Here is a 16,001-nt window from a genome sequence, read left to right on the forward strand (position 1 = left end):
CTTTTGCACTTCATCATACGTTATATATATACCACTATTCGTCACTTCCCTTTTAAAAATGAAACATCAAACTGATGAATGACGACTAATAAACATGTTTCTGTAAAATACTTCTCGTGTTTGGTTTGGTTGCGAAAAGGACTAAAGATGGAATAATGATCTTGTTTATGGAAGGTATAATGCAAACCTTCTTTGTTTAACAATTGTTCAGTCGAAGAATAATGATCTTCTTGCTGCAGGATGGTTGTTGTTCTTTAGAAATATGAGAAAAAAAAGTTTTATTAATTTCTGCTTAAAAACGTACAATAGATTAGTAACCTTTAACACAACAAGGAAGGAAACTTGACTATCAGTACTGCCTACTGGCTTCGATGACTGTTAACTGAGTGTTGACTATGTGAAGATCCTACATAAACGGAAGTTACATTAGCATGTTGATCTTGTCCAGGAAGTTCTAGCCAACTTTTTGTATCGCGGTGGAAGAGTCTTTTGCCATACGTGGAAGAAATCATCTCCTTGAGAAGAGGATACTGCAACATCAAGAAGAGAAGGACAGGGAGGGCAGCGAGTGGCTTCATGGGGACTACAAGCGTTGGCTTTTGACGCATCGTTGAGGAAAGAGCAGTGATGAATCCAACAAGCAGCGATGCGATGGAGAAGAATAAGATGGCTAGACCAAATATCATCTTTCTAGGAAGCGATACAATGAAGTCATCAAAAGAGTATCTTGCGGTCAAAATGCTGAGGAATATGAGCACAGAGGTGCAAGAGGTGAAGAAGGCGAGACTGTCTGAAATGATAAACGCCGTGAAATGCAAGTCTCTAAGAAGAAGAGGCTTGCCCAACGTCTCATCATAACCTCCAGGCACAGTGAATATGGCTTGAAAGGTGACGGTTGCAATGAGAGCGGCCACGAAGCTACAAGCAGTGGCTGTGTATTTCATCCATTCTTCTCCTTCTTTTCTTAGAGGCTCGTGAGACACTTCGAATACTTGCCGTGGTGTCATCTTCTCGTTATTTTTTTGCACCACTTCACGTTCTGATACCAAGCTCTTTACTTCCATATACCATCGAATCTCTCTTTGCATCTTTAGGGCAGATCCTGAAATCTTGGATAGATGGTCTGGTCGAGGAGATAGATAAGCGACTATATGGAGGATGTTGTTGTTATCTTTGTCGAGAGATCTAAGTAGCGCGACCTTTCTATTATCTAAGCCATGTATGAGATTAAAGATCTTCTCCTTCCTGAATACAACGGCCAGCTGAAAGAGGTTTCGGCCAGAGACAGCTTCAAAGATCCAAAGAAGTTGAGGGTTATATTTAATTATCTCGATGAAAAATTCCTTGTTCCCATTCTCCACTGCTTCAAGTAGTGCTTCATAGATCATATCTCTCCAACTCTTATCATTAACGGGGTCTCGTATCTCTTTGGCAGATTTGCACATTAATCGTAGCAAAGTATCAGCTTTAAGATGTTTATCTTTAAGTTCATATATTTGCTTGAATCCTATCTCAAAGAAAAAACATAGTTTATGTTATTATCTTTTGATAGCTAAGCATTTAGGTATAGCTATGGTTCTATGAATTCCACAATGGAAATTAATTAGAAAGGAAAAAAAACTAATATATGAAAAAACCTAATTGGTCAACCTACTCACTGATATATGATTTTGTTTCAAAAGTCCATGTGGTTTATCATGATTCATCGCAGATAGATATTAGTCATGTGAATTAGTAGTACTGGCTAAGTGTGTGTTTCTAGAAAAATAGCCTGAGCCCGACCAAATATTTAAGAAAAAGAAAATCTCCTTGACTACTAACGACATGCATGTATAATAATTAACTTCATCTAGAAATTAAAACAATCGGTATATATACGTCTGTGTGTGTGTGAACTTTCATTGTGGCATAGATCATCAAGCAACTTAGATAATAAAGGGTGAAATAAAACAAGTTCAACTTACGTACCAAACCATTTCGGCAGAGCTTTTACTGACATCCAAAATAGACCTGATGAAAGGAAACACAGATAAACTTCAGTAAGTATATATTTATATATATTAATTGAAATTAATTGTTATATTTGGGATATAAAGAATCCAAAATTGGATGTGTGCATGGCGTACGTTGGTATAGGCTTGGTTTTGGAGTCTCAAAGTCCGTTGGAAAATTTAAGTCTATACCTATACCTATATATGAACAATCAAGTTTAGTTAGCAAGATTTCAATGAAGAGAGACAGAAAAGGAGGGTGATGAATTGTGAAGGTGGATACATACAAGTATAGACGAGGCTTTTCCAAAGTCCAAGATCGTCGTGGCTACGAAACAAGTCAGGTTTCAAAGCTAACAACCTAAGCGGAGACGACCTTTGACTGGAGTAATTAGTCGCTGCCAGATACGGGACTTTCTTTGAAACGACTGGATCGACATCTTTCCGGACTTTTTCGAATAACTCCAACACAATGTCTAGCAATCCATGAAACCAAAATTTTATGACAATTTTTAAATACTAGCATAAAATACTAAACATGCATGCAGCTGTATTTATTTAGGTTTCCGAAAATTTTGAATTAACAGCTCGAAAATGAAACGTTTGCATAAGTTGAGTATATTATAAAAGCAACTATAAACGGCCTCAGTTAGATACCAGATACTAAAGACTTACCGAGAAATCCATAGAAAATGGCGTCAAGAAGGAGACATGTAGCCCAATATCCGTCTTCATGCATCAAAACGTCAAGAGGTGTCAGATCAAAAAGATGGCGAGTGACCTTTTTGTGCCCTGCATTTGAAGCCCGCACAACCGGTACAGCTAGCTTACAGCCAGCTGGACGCTTTTCACTAACCAGCCCAAGATTTTTTTCATTGCACAAGTTCTTAACAGTCACTAAATCGCCATTACCAGCAGCAATATCGACCGCTAAACTCTCCGACGTCTGGTTAGGCCACGTCATTTCTTGCAATTGTAGCTTGACGATCTCCAGTTGACTGCAAGTACATGCTTTTTGCAATGGTGACTCGAATACGTCGATTCTCGTTGTTGCATTTTGCCGCCGGTTCATGATGTTTTCCAAATCAACCAGGCCTATTGATTCTAACTGTGAACATTCACAATTTTGACCTAAAAATTACAAACCGCACATGAAATAAGAAAATAATTAACCAGTTAAAAAGGAATTGCATTTATGAACTGGTAATTTTATGAAAATAACAAGCGAACAAGTTACATCCATATTAAAAAGGCAATTTTCCTAAATAGACCATTTTTAAGTTTTGGTCACAAAAATAGACCACAAGGAAGAAAATAACTAAAATGTTCCATTTAATAGGTAAAAAGACTCTAGTACCCTAGATATATATAAAAAATTAAAAAAAATAAATATTTTTAGATTATATGTTTTCAAATTCGAACTTTTTTATAAAAAAAAATATTTTGAAATTTTTTTTTGAATTTTTTTTTCAAATTTCTTATTGTAATTCGAAAATACTTTGTGAAATTATTTTTAAAATTTTTATTTTCAAATTTTTAATATTTATTTTTTATTTATAAAGTTTTAAATTTCAATCTCAAATCTTCATCCCTTAACTCTAAACCTTAAGGTTTGGATTAGTTAATCATAAGCATATACGTGTATATTTCTTCTTTAATGAAATATTTTGGTCATTTTGATCACGCGAGTCTATATTTTTGACAAAAAAAAATTTAGTGTTTTTTTATGGCTATTTCCCTTAAAATATACTCAGATGCAAAATTATACGGTTTAATAATATTTGATACTGAATATGGACGATGCATTTATATGCGCATCCACATCCATATGCAAACGGAACCTAACGTTGAAAACAAGTTATAAGAACTACAACATGCAAACCGTTGACGTGGAAGAAACATGCGTCTGTGTTCTTACACAGAGTCGCCACAAGTGCTTAAGTAGTAACGAGATGATGAAAACCCAGTTTCACTGGAAAAGAAACAGTAGTGAGCTATTTAAAAAACCTGGTACTAGTCTTGAAGAGCTAGCTGCGGCTTGTCCTGAAGAACTAGCTGCGGCTTGTCCTGAGGAACTAGCTGAAGAACCTGGCATTTCTTTTGATTCTGATAGGAAATCGGGAGTTGTTTCGTCAATTTATTCTCAAATCAACTCTCTTTCAAAATTTGATGAAATCTTGGCACAATAAGAATCTTATATTTATAGGGGTTTTAGCGCAATTACTCTCACGTCATTACATTCTCTTAAATAATATGTTTACTGTTTTTTTTTTGTTGCCGTAAAAGGAACTTATTAGTATATGATTATATGATTATTTTTGTTCGTCTGACTTTTTGGTTTTTTTTTCTCTGTTTTCTTACGAAACATTTATAAACAGTATTACAAACATATTATATAGAATGTTACTAAATTAAAAGATCATGCTGGACAGTTTCAATTCCTTTGGTATATTTGGTTTGTCAAATTCCTTTGAGATTTTCACATAATTTTTTCTAGACGTTCCCAGGGGCAGACCAAGAGGTCATTTAGTAATAGAGGGGCCAAGGCTGACCCTTTGAAATTATGAAAACTATATTATGTGTTCTTAAGAATATTATAATCTGTACTATAAAATAACTTTTGGCACCGGTGCATATAATTAAGTTTAAGTTTTTGGTTTCTGTTTTTAATATTAATAAAAAGAAATATATTAATAATAGTAAAATGTTTATTCTGAAAAAATAAAAAATAAAATGCTATTATCCGCAATTAATTTATGTTGATTAGTTTAAAAAAACTTACGTAAGTTGGATCATGAATTTTTTATTTGTACTAAAAATAAATGAAATTTTTTTAAACAACAAACTTGAAAATGTTGGATTTTGGTTTTTGATTTTAGATTTTTTTATTTCTAAATTTTTTATTTTTTATTTTTAAAAGTATTTTAATTTTTCTAAATTTTATCAATGTTTTCTTTTATTTTGAAATTTTCTCACTTATAGATTGATTTTAAAAACCAAACTTAAATTATCAAAAGAATAAATCAAAAAAATCAATAAATAATACCAATAGATTATTAACAAAACATGTAAACTCTACATAAAAGTAAATTTAAATACTTAAGTTAATTTTATTGACAAGTTTTAGAAATGTTCTTATTAGTTTATTTTTGTATTATATATATTAAACAGATGTTTTTTTTATTAAATCTGATTTGTTTCTAGTATTTATTGTTTTATTTGTTTTCCTGTATTAAAGCAAAAATATAGCAAAAATTTAATCATAATAAAAAAATTGAAAAACTGTCATTAGATTTGGAAGAAACCATAAAAACTTAGATTTTAGTTTTTTCTTTATAAAAGACAGTTATTTGAAGAAAAAAACTAATTTTTCTGGATTATAGGAAATCTATTTCTCTAAAAGCTTGATTGTCTAAAAAATAGTTTTTAGAAAAAACAAAAACCCAAAAACTACTTCAAAAACTGGAAACAATCAACCTCTGGGAGAAAAATATACATCTCCGCAACTGACATTCCAGTTTATGTATTACGTTCATGTGGAGAAGTGGTCCCATTAGTGGTTTTCTATTAAGTTTCTGAAAATAAAATAATTTGTTGAGATACTGAAATTTCTTTTTATGTTATTGAATCAGTCATAAAGAAACTAGAATTAGTCACCAAAACAATTAAAATTATTTACGCGAAGTTTCTATTAATTTTATTAATGTTATCTTTGGAGACCAAAAAAAGAGTAGAATCAGTCCAAAACGATTTTAATTTCGAAAAACTGTTTAGTTATTTATGATTGACTATTACAGAATACAGCTAATTAATGAGGTGGTGGAGTGCATTTTTCACCTTCAATTTATCAATTAAACATGATATACTAAACAAAATTTGTTAACATCAGCGAATAATGCTGACAAGGAGCATAGTCACTTTTAGCAAAAAAAAAGGAGCATATACACCATAAAGATTTACAATTTTTCAAAAATATGTTGATAGATTCTGAAATAAGTTTGAGTAAAGATTTTACCAAAAAAAAAGCTGGATGTCTAAAGCTTTTGAAAAAGAACCTGAAGTTGGAAAAATCTCTTATGATGCTGCTACTTGAGATGGCGACTGTTATAAAATCTAGAGGCGTACTAGTTGTCGGTATTATTTTCTAAATAAAAATAGTCAAATCTCTCTTTAATTAAATTAATCCTTTTTAACAAAAAATATCTCTCATAATTGATTATGTATTACATTTTAGAAAACAAAAAACAGATGTATTCAAATAAAAAATAATTAATATATTATTTTAAATATAAAACAGTTAGTGAGTTCAAATAATAATAAATTTTAGTTAACGTGTTGTTATGATTACTAATTTATGTTTGTAGAGCTTGCAAACATTTGGATTTTGTTTTCAATTTTTAAGATAAATGATTTAAATAGCAAAAAATAAAATTATATAAAAATAGCGTACAGATTTTTTTCAAAATAATATTAATTATTTAATCAAAATTTACTAAATTACTTTCGACTTTAAACCCTTATCTTGGCCCCATTTCCTACTAAACCCTAAATCCTAATAACCAAAATATAAATATTTTTTTTTTAACTTTTATTTTATGTTATAATGGTACACTATATATTTTTTTTTATTTCACTATAAAATAGAGTAACTCTATTATAGAGTTGAATTTGCTCCAGTGGTTATACATAGAGTAAATTATAGAGAAAAAAGAATACAAAAAATTATAGAGCACCATTGGAGATCGTCTTATGTGTTATTTTGAAATAAATTATGCTTTAGTACTATTGGGTTTTCCACTTGGAAATTTATGTTTAATTTCTATATTATTTCAGAGATACACCCTATTATTACTCTGATCCTAGGGGTCATTCAGGTCACGTTATTATCCAAAGATCCAGCCTTACTCGGTCCAGTCCAGTCCAGCCCTGAAACATAAACTTTTCAATAGGAGAAATTACATGTTTACCAATTTTATAGTATCACTTTTCATTTTTACCACCACTAATGAGACATTTTCAAAAATACCTTCTTCATTAAGTGGCAAAAGACTCTTAGACCCTTGTTATTTATATATATATAATAAATCATTATTTAAATATAAAAAATAAAAAAAAATAATTTTTTTTTTTATGTTTCCGAATTATACTTTTTTAAATTCGAACTTTTTTATAAAAATAATTTTTTGAATTTTTTTTTGAACTTTTTTAATTTTATTTTCAAATTTCTTTTTTAAAAACAAAAATTATGTTTGAAACTATTTTTCATATATTTTTTAAGTAATTATATATTTATTAGAATTATAAATTTCACATTCCAAAAACCCTACCCCACCTCTCAACTCTAAACCCTATGTCTACATTAGTTAATCCTAAGAGTATAATTGTATTTTTCCTTCATTAAAAGTTTGAGTAAACATGAAAAATGGTACTATGAATGTGGTATTTGTGGCAATTTCCCTTTTCAATATCCGGAAGGAAAGGCAGGTTTTCAAGTTTTTTTCGAATTTGAAAAATTCGAGTCTCTTATTATTTTCAAAAAGACCCAAAAATCAAGTGTCAAGAACCCCATTTATTTATTTTTAGCCACAATGGTTCAGTTTTAGTATCAGGAATTTCTACATCATCTTCCAAACAGATGACTTGAAAGTTTCGAAGCACAGATACGACTGCGTGAAGAAGGATAGAGAGCAATTTATGTTTTTGAACAAACAGAGTTCATTTAGTAGCTATCGATGTCAGTTTCAGGCCTTCTCAGGAAATAACGCAGACAGTTCACCAGCTCCTGCAGGAGAAGTTGATTCTTAACCTATCTTTTTTTTTAAATGTTTCAAGTAGAAAGTAACAGAAACAAAAAAAAGCTCACCTGTGACAAAGTACGGTTTAGTGCTTGCCCTTGGTAGCTTACATGAAACTTGTCTTTCGCAACCAGTCCCTGAGACAATTACACGTTATTGTTATAAGGATGTAGAAAGGGAATTACACTGCAGGTACATGTGGAGATTGTATTAAAGAATTTTCAGTACTTCTGTGTCTATCTCTGCGGATTCCACGTCAATGTTGATATCAGCCATCACTTTTATCATCTCTACAACCAGACCTGGCCTGTCTGCTGTCTCTATGCAAAGCAGGCTAGAGAAAACAACAAACCGGCGACGGTTATGTAAACTATTCTGTAAGGCACAAAAATGTGACTGTGTGCTCTCATTTCTACTTATATATATATACCTCCTCTTTGGTCCGTCTTCCTTCACATGTATGTGAGTCGCGATATCAACATCAACCTGTCACCACATGAATCCAAAATAGAATAAAGATATCAGTAAAGCTGGCTTTTTTAGAACAACTTCAAACTTCTTCAAACGCTCGATTTAGCCAGAAGACATGGGGAACATAAGTACAGTCCAACAAGGATAGTAAACCTTACCTTCTTTTCTGGAGCCTTTATTCCAAAGGTCTCACCCATTGCAAGTTGTTCGCTACATTCCTGCAAAACAAACACGGGAAATGTTATAACATTATCCAAAGCTTAATGCAAGCCTTTTTGAATGTGAATGTGATTAAGGTAAAGGGATAAAGAAAGCATAAGCAGACCGGATGGTATTTTAAGAGATTGTTGATGATTGTTAACCGAATTTGCTCCAACAAGTCGGGATCTTCCACTTTCCGACCAGTGTCTCTGTTATAAAAAATATATCGAAAATCAATTTAGGCATCTATGACAGCTGACAATCCAGGTAGCTGAAGATGATACTTGCAGAAATTATCAATTTTTGAAAGAACTATTCAGATAAATATTATAGTAAATGTCACATATGAAAGATCTCTACACCAGCATAAGATGAAAATAAATTTCCACGGTTGATCATCATAAACAAGGTGGACATTAACAAAACTGTACATGCTATTGAAGAAGTTAGAGGCCAATAAGTGATTAGGAAAACATCTAAAGCAAAGAGAGAGAGCAGGAAAGAAGGACTTTCTTACAGTTTTGTTATAGAAAACCTTGTCTGTTTAACGGATCCTTTAGTTGTGACAGTTCCTTTTATTACATCCAATCCCAAATCTTTCAGCGCCCTCATCTGCCAAAACACAACAATGATTCTCATAAGCCGAAAACAAGGCAAGTTTCCACAATACCAGAAGATAAGCAGAGATAAGCTAATAGTCAAACATCAAAATACTACAAATCTAGCTCGAGTAGATCAAGAACGGCTAAAGCCTTGTGCTGTTGCCGGTGTAAGCAGGATCTTTACCACATTAATAAGATGGGAATAAAAACCAAAACAAGCTTAATGGGCAGAATCAATCACTAACAGTGTCAATGAGAGCCCCAAGACGATCTCCGAAACTGAGCTGTACAATGGTAGCTTCAGGGTCAGCATCCTGGTCAATCAAAACCATTGGCATTGGAACAAAGTCCTCATCGTCTTCTGATTTCTGCGATCAAAATTATCCAGCAAATGTCATCTCAACAACATAAACACTCATACGCAGACCGTTATCCCTATTAAACATAAGAAAATGAGATCACATATATCAAATATTATACACATGAACACATAAACCTTATACATGCAAGTCCATGGTGATTAAAATCCAAAAAACAAAAAGGCTGAAACAAGAAACTAACCGGATAAGACGGAGAGGATGCATCAGTGCTGTTAATCGAAGCATATACACGGTTTCTTATACTGCACATCAAATCAAACAAGGACGTGAAGATGTATAGCAGATCTCAGATCAATCACCCGAACCAATGATATCACCAAAAACACACACACACACAAGAATCTGCGATTGGTTCATCTTAAACAAACGATACATATAGTTTCTCGATTCTCTTAAGCTCAAGATTCATAACGACGAATCTAGATCACATACTGAGCAAATATTTTAGTAGATTCGATCATTCGAACTTAAGAGTAGCTTTAATATAAAGAACCTAACAAAAGTTCGCTAAATCCGAGATATCAGAACGAGCAACAATGACTGTAAATCTCCAGCGAAGAAAAAACGCAACCGCTAACCTCATCGTCAATAGAGGCATTACACCTTCGACGAACTTGCGGCGATCACCGAACAAAGCAGACGGTAGATCTGGAGGTGGAGTTTGCGCGGGGAAACGAGCTTGCCGGCTGATCGGGCGAGAATGAGTAGGAGAGAAGATAGTATTCGAGAGCGCCATTGAAGTTGTTGAAACAGACTTCTTCTTCTTTCTCCTCCCAAGTCAGAAGAGAACTGAATCCAAAACGGCGATAATAATTGGCGTTTTGTGATAACACACAAGATGGTGGAGTGCTGAATCTGCTGATGTGTGACGTCACTTTTTTAGTTGGTCCACCTGTAGTAGTAGTAGTAGTAGTACCATCGCATATTAATTTATTTTTTTCTTGTATGTTTCTACGAATAATTGATTGAAAACTATTCAAATTGCTATAAATAATGTGAGAGTGAGTCGAATTTAGACGCATTGATTTGGTTGCTGACGTTTCTAATCTACAAGCCAATCGGACTTGTTCTCGGATTTACTAATGCATATAAATAAATAAAAAACGATGTTGGGCTTAAAACTAGGCAATAACAGCCCAATGGGCCTTTAAATATGTTCGGTTAAAGCGGTTTCTTCCGGAATCTGCTACGAGACTCTCCTTCTCTCCGGAAAGAAAATAAACGACATTTCGAGAAAAATATCAGTGATTAGCAAAGATGTCTTCGGCTCGTTATGCGATCGCACGGCTAGGTCTGGCTCGATCCTTAGGGGAGAGTCAGGTTGGTGCATCTCGCTCTGTTGGATCGGTTCGTTGCTTCAGCGACGACAAAGGTCGTGTGCTTAGCGATGAGGAACGTGCCAAAGAGACCATTTACATCCAGGTTCTTCTTCATTTTAAGCTCATTTTTTTGTCCCTTGATTGCTGAATAAGAGTTTTTTTTAATTCGCTGTTACTTATTTAGATTCAATGTTTAGAGAAAAAATCCAGATAAAGAAATATCTGATCATTGTTAATCGATCAAAATGCCATTTATGGAAATGAAGCTAGATCTGATTAGGTAGATTTGGATCCGTACTTTTGATATATAAATTGGTCTGCCTTCGTTTCAAAAAGTCAAAGTCAAAGAGTAGATCGATGAGCTGTGCAGCTCTATATCAGTTTCTCTGTGTTGAATGAATGTATTTTGGCACGCCGTCTAGTTTATGAAGCTATGTATCATCTAGTTCTCACAACCCACATCTAAGAAGTCCCAGAACCTTTTTTTTTTGTTGTAGAAAATGGAGAAGGAGATACTTGAGAGGAAGAAGAAACTCGAGCAACAGAAGACAGATAGTGAGAAAGGAAGTGCAGGAAAGGTAAACTTTAATCATACCACATCAACTTACACTCTGTTTTCTTTTTCTTTAAATAATGTGTAACTAGGGGGATATCTAGTACCCTAATGTAGCAGGAACATATCAAATAAAAGAACTCGTTCATTGATCGTTTGCTTCCACTCTCTTATGCAGAAGCCAGAGGATAAGAAGCCATGAGTTCATCATCGGCGTTAACATGTGGTCACAAGGCAAGCAAAAAAAAGTGAAGAATAAGCCTGTGACAGTTTGACCTTTGTCCTCTTGGTTTGAGACTTTGTACTTGTCACCCTCCTGATGTATGTTTGTTTGTGTGTTTGTTATAAAAAAATATAAATGACTGCCTCAACTGAAAAACAACCATATGCATTTGATTCAAAATACCAAAAAGGTACCAAACAAAGTGTGTTACAAAAAAAACTTACTTCTATACACTATTTTTTTATTCTTTCATCAGTATAAGAAAATAAACCCAATGCTATTGCTTTCCTATTCACATAAAATGTGTAAAACCCCCTACTAAACAAACTAAAACCATTACAAACTTCCTCCCTTTTTTATCACATCCGATAACCGAACTCCTCGTAATGACCACCAGGAGTCAGTTCCTGACCAAACTCCGACATGCTCTGCTGCTGCTGAGCCTGGACAGAGCTCTCCTGCTGGCCAGTCCAGTCCATGTTGGAACCAGGCATGGCTAAATTAGTATCGACCGTAGTTATGTCGTGTATGCTCGACCTCTTCCTCTCCTTCTTCACCGAGTTCTGTCTAAGGAAATATTTCTGAGCATGGCTGGCGACTTGCGTAGGTGTCCTAGTGACCACCACGTTCCTTGATATGCTCCTCCAGTCTCCTTTACCATATCTCTTCAATCCAATCAGAAACAATCTGTAACAAAAAGATTCATAACATTCAAAAATGTAATTAATCACCTATATTTAGATATTAAACAATGTAATTAATCACCTAAATTAATCAAAATTTTACGACAATAAATTTTAAAACTGTTAAATCCTAAGTTCCCTAACCAACCAAAACCCTAATTTACCAAAAAAGATTTTTCAAAAATTGTGAATTATGATTTTAGGACACATACTTGTGTTCGTTTTCCGACCAAGGAGTTCCTCGTTTCCTTTCCCCCTCGCCGTGTTTAGAACCAAACGAGATCTGACCAGCTGAGTCCCAACCCGCCGCAGAGTCATCCATGTAATCAGGGACATCGACTCGGCCGGAATCGATCTCCAAAACGTCGTGCACCAACGCCTCGTAATGCTCCCTAACTTCACCAGGCGATTTGTTGAGCTGATCAGCGATTCTCTCCCACCGATTGGGAGATCCCTCAGGGAAAAGCACCAAAGCTTGCTCGAACATCTTATCCTCTGACCTCGTCCACTGACTCGACGCCATATCCAAAGATTTAATCGAAAGAAAGTCACCAAAAAATCTGAAAATTGTTGGATGTTGGAGAAACTGTTGAAGACTCTCAGATAATTTATACGGTTTTTTTCTTAGAAAAGTTTTTATTAAAGGAAAATAATTTGCTGGAAAATATAAAGAGGGGCGAAGAAGCAGCTCAGAGACCAACTTCAACACGGTTTCTCTGCAATTGGGATGTCTTTTGTCTCTCTCTCTCTTCTCTATTTTTTTTTCTTATTTATTTTAATTTTAGGGTTACACACCTGACCCCTGATGACTGTATTTTTATGCTCCAGTTTGTTACAGTTCTTTCTTATTCTGACTTTTTATAATGAGAAAAAGACTAGAATAGCACTAAACCAAGTTTATGTTTCCAAAGTAGCACTCAAGGTTCAAAGTCACAAAAATAGGTTTCATTAAAGAGGTAAATATACACTTATACCCCTTGGGTTAATTAATCCAAACCTTAGGGTTTAGAGTTAAGGGGTGGGGTTTTGGAATTAGGGTTTAAAATTTTATAAAAAAAAAATACTAAAATAAAAAATAAAAATTTTAAAAACAGTTTCAAAAAGTATTTTTAAATTATAAAAAAAAAATTTGAAAAAAAAAAATTAAAAAAAAAAATTGAAAAAAAAAATTATAAAAATTTCGAATCTGAAAACATATAATCTGAAACTATAAAAAAAAAAAAAATCTTTTTTTCATTTTTTTTATTTTTATTTTATTTATTTTTATTTATTTTTGTTTGTTTATTTAATTTTAAACCAAGGGTATTAGGGATATTTTACCCTTTAATGAATGTCATTTTTGTGACTTTCTCTTTCTAGTGCTATTTTTGAGACATAAACTTCAAAAGGTGCTATTATTGACAATTGCCCTTTTATAATTCTTTTATAAGCATATGCCACTTTACTTTCCAATAATATCTCGACAGGTGGCTATTTGAAAAACTAACCGCCTAAAATTACGAAAAGCAGTCTATAAAAGTTTCTTTCGAGTTCACATTCGCAAAGGAATCCACTGTCTACGTCTCTTTGCTATACCTGTCACTCTTCTTCTTTTTCTTGGGGGTCCAATGTGCTGCTTTGCTACACCGTCCGTTTAATTTAAAACTTAAATCATACTAACGCCTTACTTCCTCTACTGTAATTTGTTGTGTTACCTTTCACTGCATATGTAAAACTTGTTGACTTTTCATGTTTCTTGGCGATTAATCCATCTAACTATTTTTCCGAGAACGCAACTCTTGTCATTCAAATAAGACAATACCATGATTGCTCAACAGTGTGACCAGTTTTTTTTTTCACATTTCGACCAGATTACTTATGTATTTACCGCAAAATTTGACCAATGTTTGATAGTTAGGCCATTAATGTTAGTCAAAACGCACAATTTTCAACTATTTTAAAATTAAAAGTTCAAAACTCAAGACTCAAGACTCTTTACCTAGTGATTAATTAAATATTCTAATCAATATTCGTAATTACCATGCTTCAGTTAAACAAGTTTTCGTTTGGTTATAAGTTGCACGTTTATGTTGAGACTATATACCACTTATAATATACTTCTGTTCAGTAAAACAAAGACAACATTCAGTTTTGTCTTATCTTATCCGATATTTTCATTGTATTTATTTATTATATTATCGAGTCTCAACCAACTTCAACAAATTAATTAAAGGAAACAAAGGAACTTCGACGAGTATTTTAGTATATTAACTGTACTTATTTAAATCACAAAGTAGTTTACTTGTTTTAATATGATTTACACACTTTTACTAATCTAATTGGATCCGCGAATTAAGTGGATACGTTACGCACTCCAGGAAGGTGCGTGGACCGACTCTTCACCGGTATGGCAATATTGAGTCACGTGTCATTCTCCTAATTGTTTCTCAAAAGTACTTTTTGGCATCTTACTGATTGCCTATATGACGTGGCTTCTTGCGCAGCCATCACGTGGCTCTTTGAAGAAAAATCTACTAATTTCTTGCTCTTTTTATAAGTTTTTTTGGCTGTTTATCACATTTTAGTTTTGATATTATCTTCGAAAACGAGGGGGCGAAAAAGGAACATTTATTAAATGGGTTAGTTAAAGCCTCCGAAAGGGAGTTTAAATTGGGCTCGTAAGCTTAACTATCTATCAGCGGATCCATAATACGTAGTTACCTTATGGGCTGATCCAACTTAAATTAGCTCACGCTACAAGAGAGATTCAAATAGAGAAACTTTTTTTTGGCTAAAGATTAAGTCCTAAACAAAGTGCTTCGAAGGCAAAAAAAAAAAGTATAAAGAAGGAAAACATTACAATACGAAGAAGGTGATGAAGACTGTTATGTTAACCAATGTCTAAGGAGGTTCTTGAACTTCTTTCTGTTTAGATAGAGAATTGTTACATTACATTGCGTGATGCTCAAATGAAGATATATTCTTTAGTTGCTGAATAACAATTTAAACCCATATTATATATAATTTTATCAAACATTTCTTACACATTTGACATACAAAAAATTTTATGGTTAATTGTGTGCTTTCAGCTAGTTGCTACACCACAAAATAAAATAAAAACCTGTAACCCTACAAAACGCAGAATGTTGTTATCTTCACTGTAAATTATAATGTTTGCTTGTTGTATGATAAGGTAAACATTTCTTATTTAAAATATTCATATTCATATATAGTTGTATTAATTTATAGGAGATGGGCAGGTCTGATATACAGTGTGTGAGAGACGTGATCGGATTGAGGCAAACTGAGTTTTGCATCTTATCTAAAATCAGATTTGACCATCCCACTCGCTGTATAAACCACTCCCCCTTATCTTGTGTTTTTATTGCGTTATCTCTTTACTCTTTTATTTAACCAAAAAAATGTGGACTCGTGATTGGACTCCATGCGAATCATAGTGTTTTATTTTTTTCGTCGAATTTAATGTGTATATGTGTGTGGTTGATGCGAATATGTGTCAACGTTGGTGATAGGCTAACACTCATTCTAATTATCCTTTATAGTGAAAAGGATAGGCTTCCAAGTAGATATTTCATATTTGTTTGGATAAGCTAGTGCAATGCGCGTCCAAAAAACGTCAATGCAATGAAATATGTATCCAGATATGAGTGTGATTGGATCTTGGAAGGGGCATGCATTTTGCCTAGCATATACAAAATCATTTTACAGTAACCTCATCAAGTGTTGATGGTGCCAGATGAGTCACATTCAGCTTTCATTGAAGCTAAAACTAAATGTAAAAAT

At 33.3% G+C, this 16,001-nt stretch overlaps 4 protein-coding genes across 4 annotated transcripts; 1 reads left to right on the forward strand and 3 right to left on the reverse strand.

Annotated features, from left to right (window-relative positions):
- Positions 1-299: 299 nt before the first annotated feature.
- LOC103856829 lies at positions 300-7,127 on the reverse strand. Its single transcript, XM_033289055.1, has 3 exons — positions 2,656-7,127; positions 2,217-2,510; positions 300-1,532 (listed from the first exon to the last, which is right to left on the reverse strand). Exons 1-3 carry the CDS (start codon positions 3,061-3,063, stop codon positions 360-362), a joined length of 1,875 nt encoding a protein of 624 aa, XP_033144946.1. The 5' UTR covers positions 3,064-7,127; the 3' UTR covers positions 300-359.
- Positions 7,128-7,540: 413 nt separating this feature from the next.
- LOC103855581 (ACT domain-containing protein ACR12) lies at positions 7,541-10,337 on the reverse strand. The gene is made up of 10 exons (XM_009132586.3): positions 10,019-10,337; positions 9,622-9,682; positions 9,306-9,428; positions 8,976-9,070; positions 8,583-8,667; positions 8,416-8,475; positions 8,217-8,272; positions 8,015-8,120; positions 7,855-7,923; positions 7,541-7,773 (listed from the first exon to the last, which is right to left on the reverse strand). Exons 1-10 carry the CDS (start codon positions 10,174-10,176, stop codon positions 7,711-7,713), a joined length of 876 nt encoding a protein of 291 aa, XP_009130834.1. The 5' UTR covers positions 10,177-10,337; the 3' UTR covers positions 7,541-7,710.
- Positions 10,338-10,609: 272 nt separating this feature from the next.
- Positions 10,610-11,737, forward strand: LOC103855583. Its single transcript, XM_009132588.3, has 3 exons — positions 10,610-10,862; positions 11,257-11,337; positions 11,491-11,737. Exons 1-3 carry the CDS (start codon positions 10,698-10,700, stop codon positions 11,512-11,514), a joined length of 270 nt encoding a protein of 89 aa, XP_009130836.1. The 5' UTR covers positions 10,610-10,697; the 3' UTR covers positions 11,515-11,737.
- Positions 11,685-12,993, reverse strand: LOC103855582 (transcription factor DIVARICATA). Its single transcript, XM_009132587.3, has 2 exons — positions 12,431-12,993; positions 11,685-12,222 (listed from the first exon to the last, which is right to left on the reverse strand). The coding sequence occupies exons 1-2, from the start codon at positions 12,739-12,741 to the stop codon at positions 11,895-11,897; spliced, it is 639 nt and encodes a 212-aa protein (XP_009130835.1). The 5' UTR covers positions 12,742-12,993; the 3' UTR covers positions 11,685-11,894.
- Positions 12,994-16,001: the final 3,008 nt, after the last annotated feature.

This window comes from Brassica rapa, chromosome A03 (genome assembly GCF_000309985.2).
Source record: "Brassica rapa cultivar Chiifu-401-42 chromosome A03, CAAS_Brap_v3.01, whole genome shotgun sequence".
Lineage (NCBI taxonomy): Eukaryota > Viridiplantae > Streptophyta > Magnoliopsida > Brassicales > Brassicaceae > Brassica > Brassica rapa.

What these genes read in the sequence shown, in the direction of transcription:
- LOC103855581 (XM_009132586.3), bottom strand. Translation starts at nt 10,176, where the DNA reads ATGGCGCTCTCGAATACTATCTTCTCTCCTACTCATTCTCGCCCGATC. An exon ending in AGGTTTTCTATAACAAAACT is followed by an intron (nt 8,668 to 8,975) that starts GTAAGAAAGTCC and finishes TTTTTATAACAG; the next exon opens with AGACACTGGTCGGAAAGTGG. An exon ending in GAAGACGGACCAAAGAGGAG is followed by an intron (nt 8,121 to 8,216) that starts GTATATATATAT and finishes TGTTTTCTCTAG; the next exon opens with CCTGCTTTGCATAGAGACAG.
- LOC103856829 (XM_033289055.1), bottom strand. Translation starts at nt 3,063, where the DNA reads ATGAACCGGCGGCAAAATGCAACAACGAGAATCGACGTATTCGAGTCA. An exon ending in GATTTCTCGGTAAGTCTTTA is followed by an intron (nt 2,511 to 2,655) that starts GTATCTGGTATC and finishes ATTTTATGCTAG; the next exon opens with TATTTAAAAATTGTCATAAA. An exon ending in TCTCTTCATTGAAATCTTGC is followed by an intron (nt 1,533 to 2,216) that starts TAACTAAACTTG and finishes AGATAATAACAT; the next exon opens with AAACTATGTTTTTTCTTTGA.
- LOC103855582 (XM_009132587.3), bottom strand. Translation starts at nt 12,741, where the DNA reads ATGGCGTCGAGTCAGTGGACGAGGTCAGAGGATAAGATGTTCGAGCAA. An exon ending in TGGTCGGAAAACGAACACAA is followed by an intron (nt 12,223 to 12,430) that starts GTATGTGTCCTA and finishes TTTTTGTTACAG; the next exon opens with ATTGTTTCTGATTGGATTGA.
- LOC103855583 (XM_009132588.3), top strand. Translation starts at nt 10,698, where the DNA reads ATGTCTTCGGCTCGTTATGCGATCGCACGGCTAGGTCTGGCTCGATCC. An exon ending in AAGAGACCATTTACATCCAG is followed by an intron (nt 10,863 to 11,256) that starts GTTCTTCTTCAT and finishes TTTTTGTTGTAG; the next exon opens with AAAATGGAGAAGGAGATACT. An exon ending in AGAAAGGAAGTGCAGGAAAG is followed by an intron (nt 11,338 to 11,490) that starts GTAAACTTTAAT and finishes TCTCTTATGCAG; the next exon opens with AAGCCAGAGGATAAGAAGCC.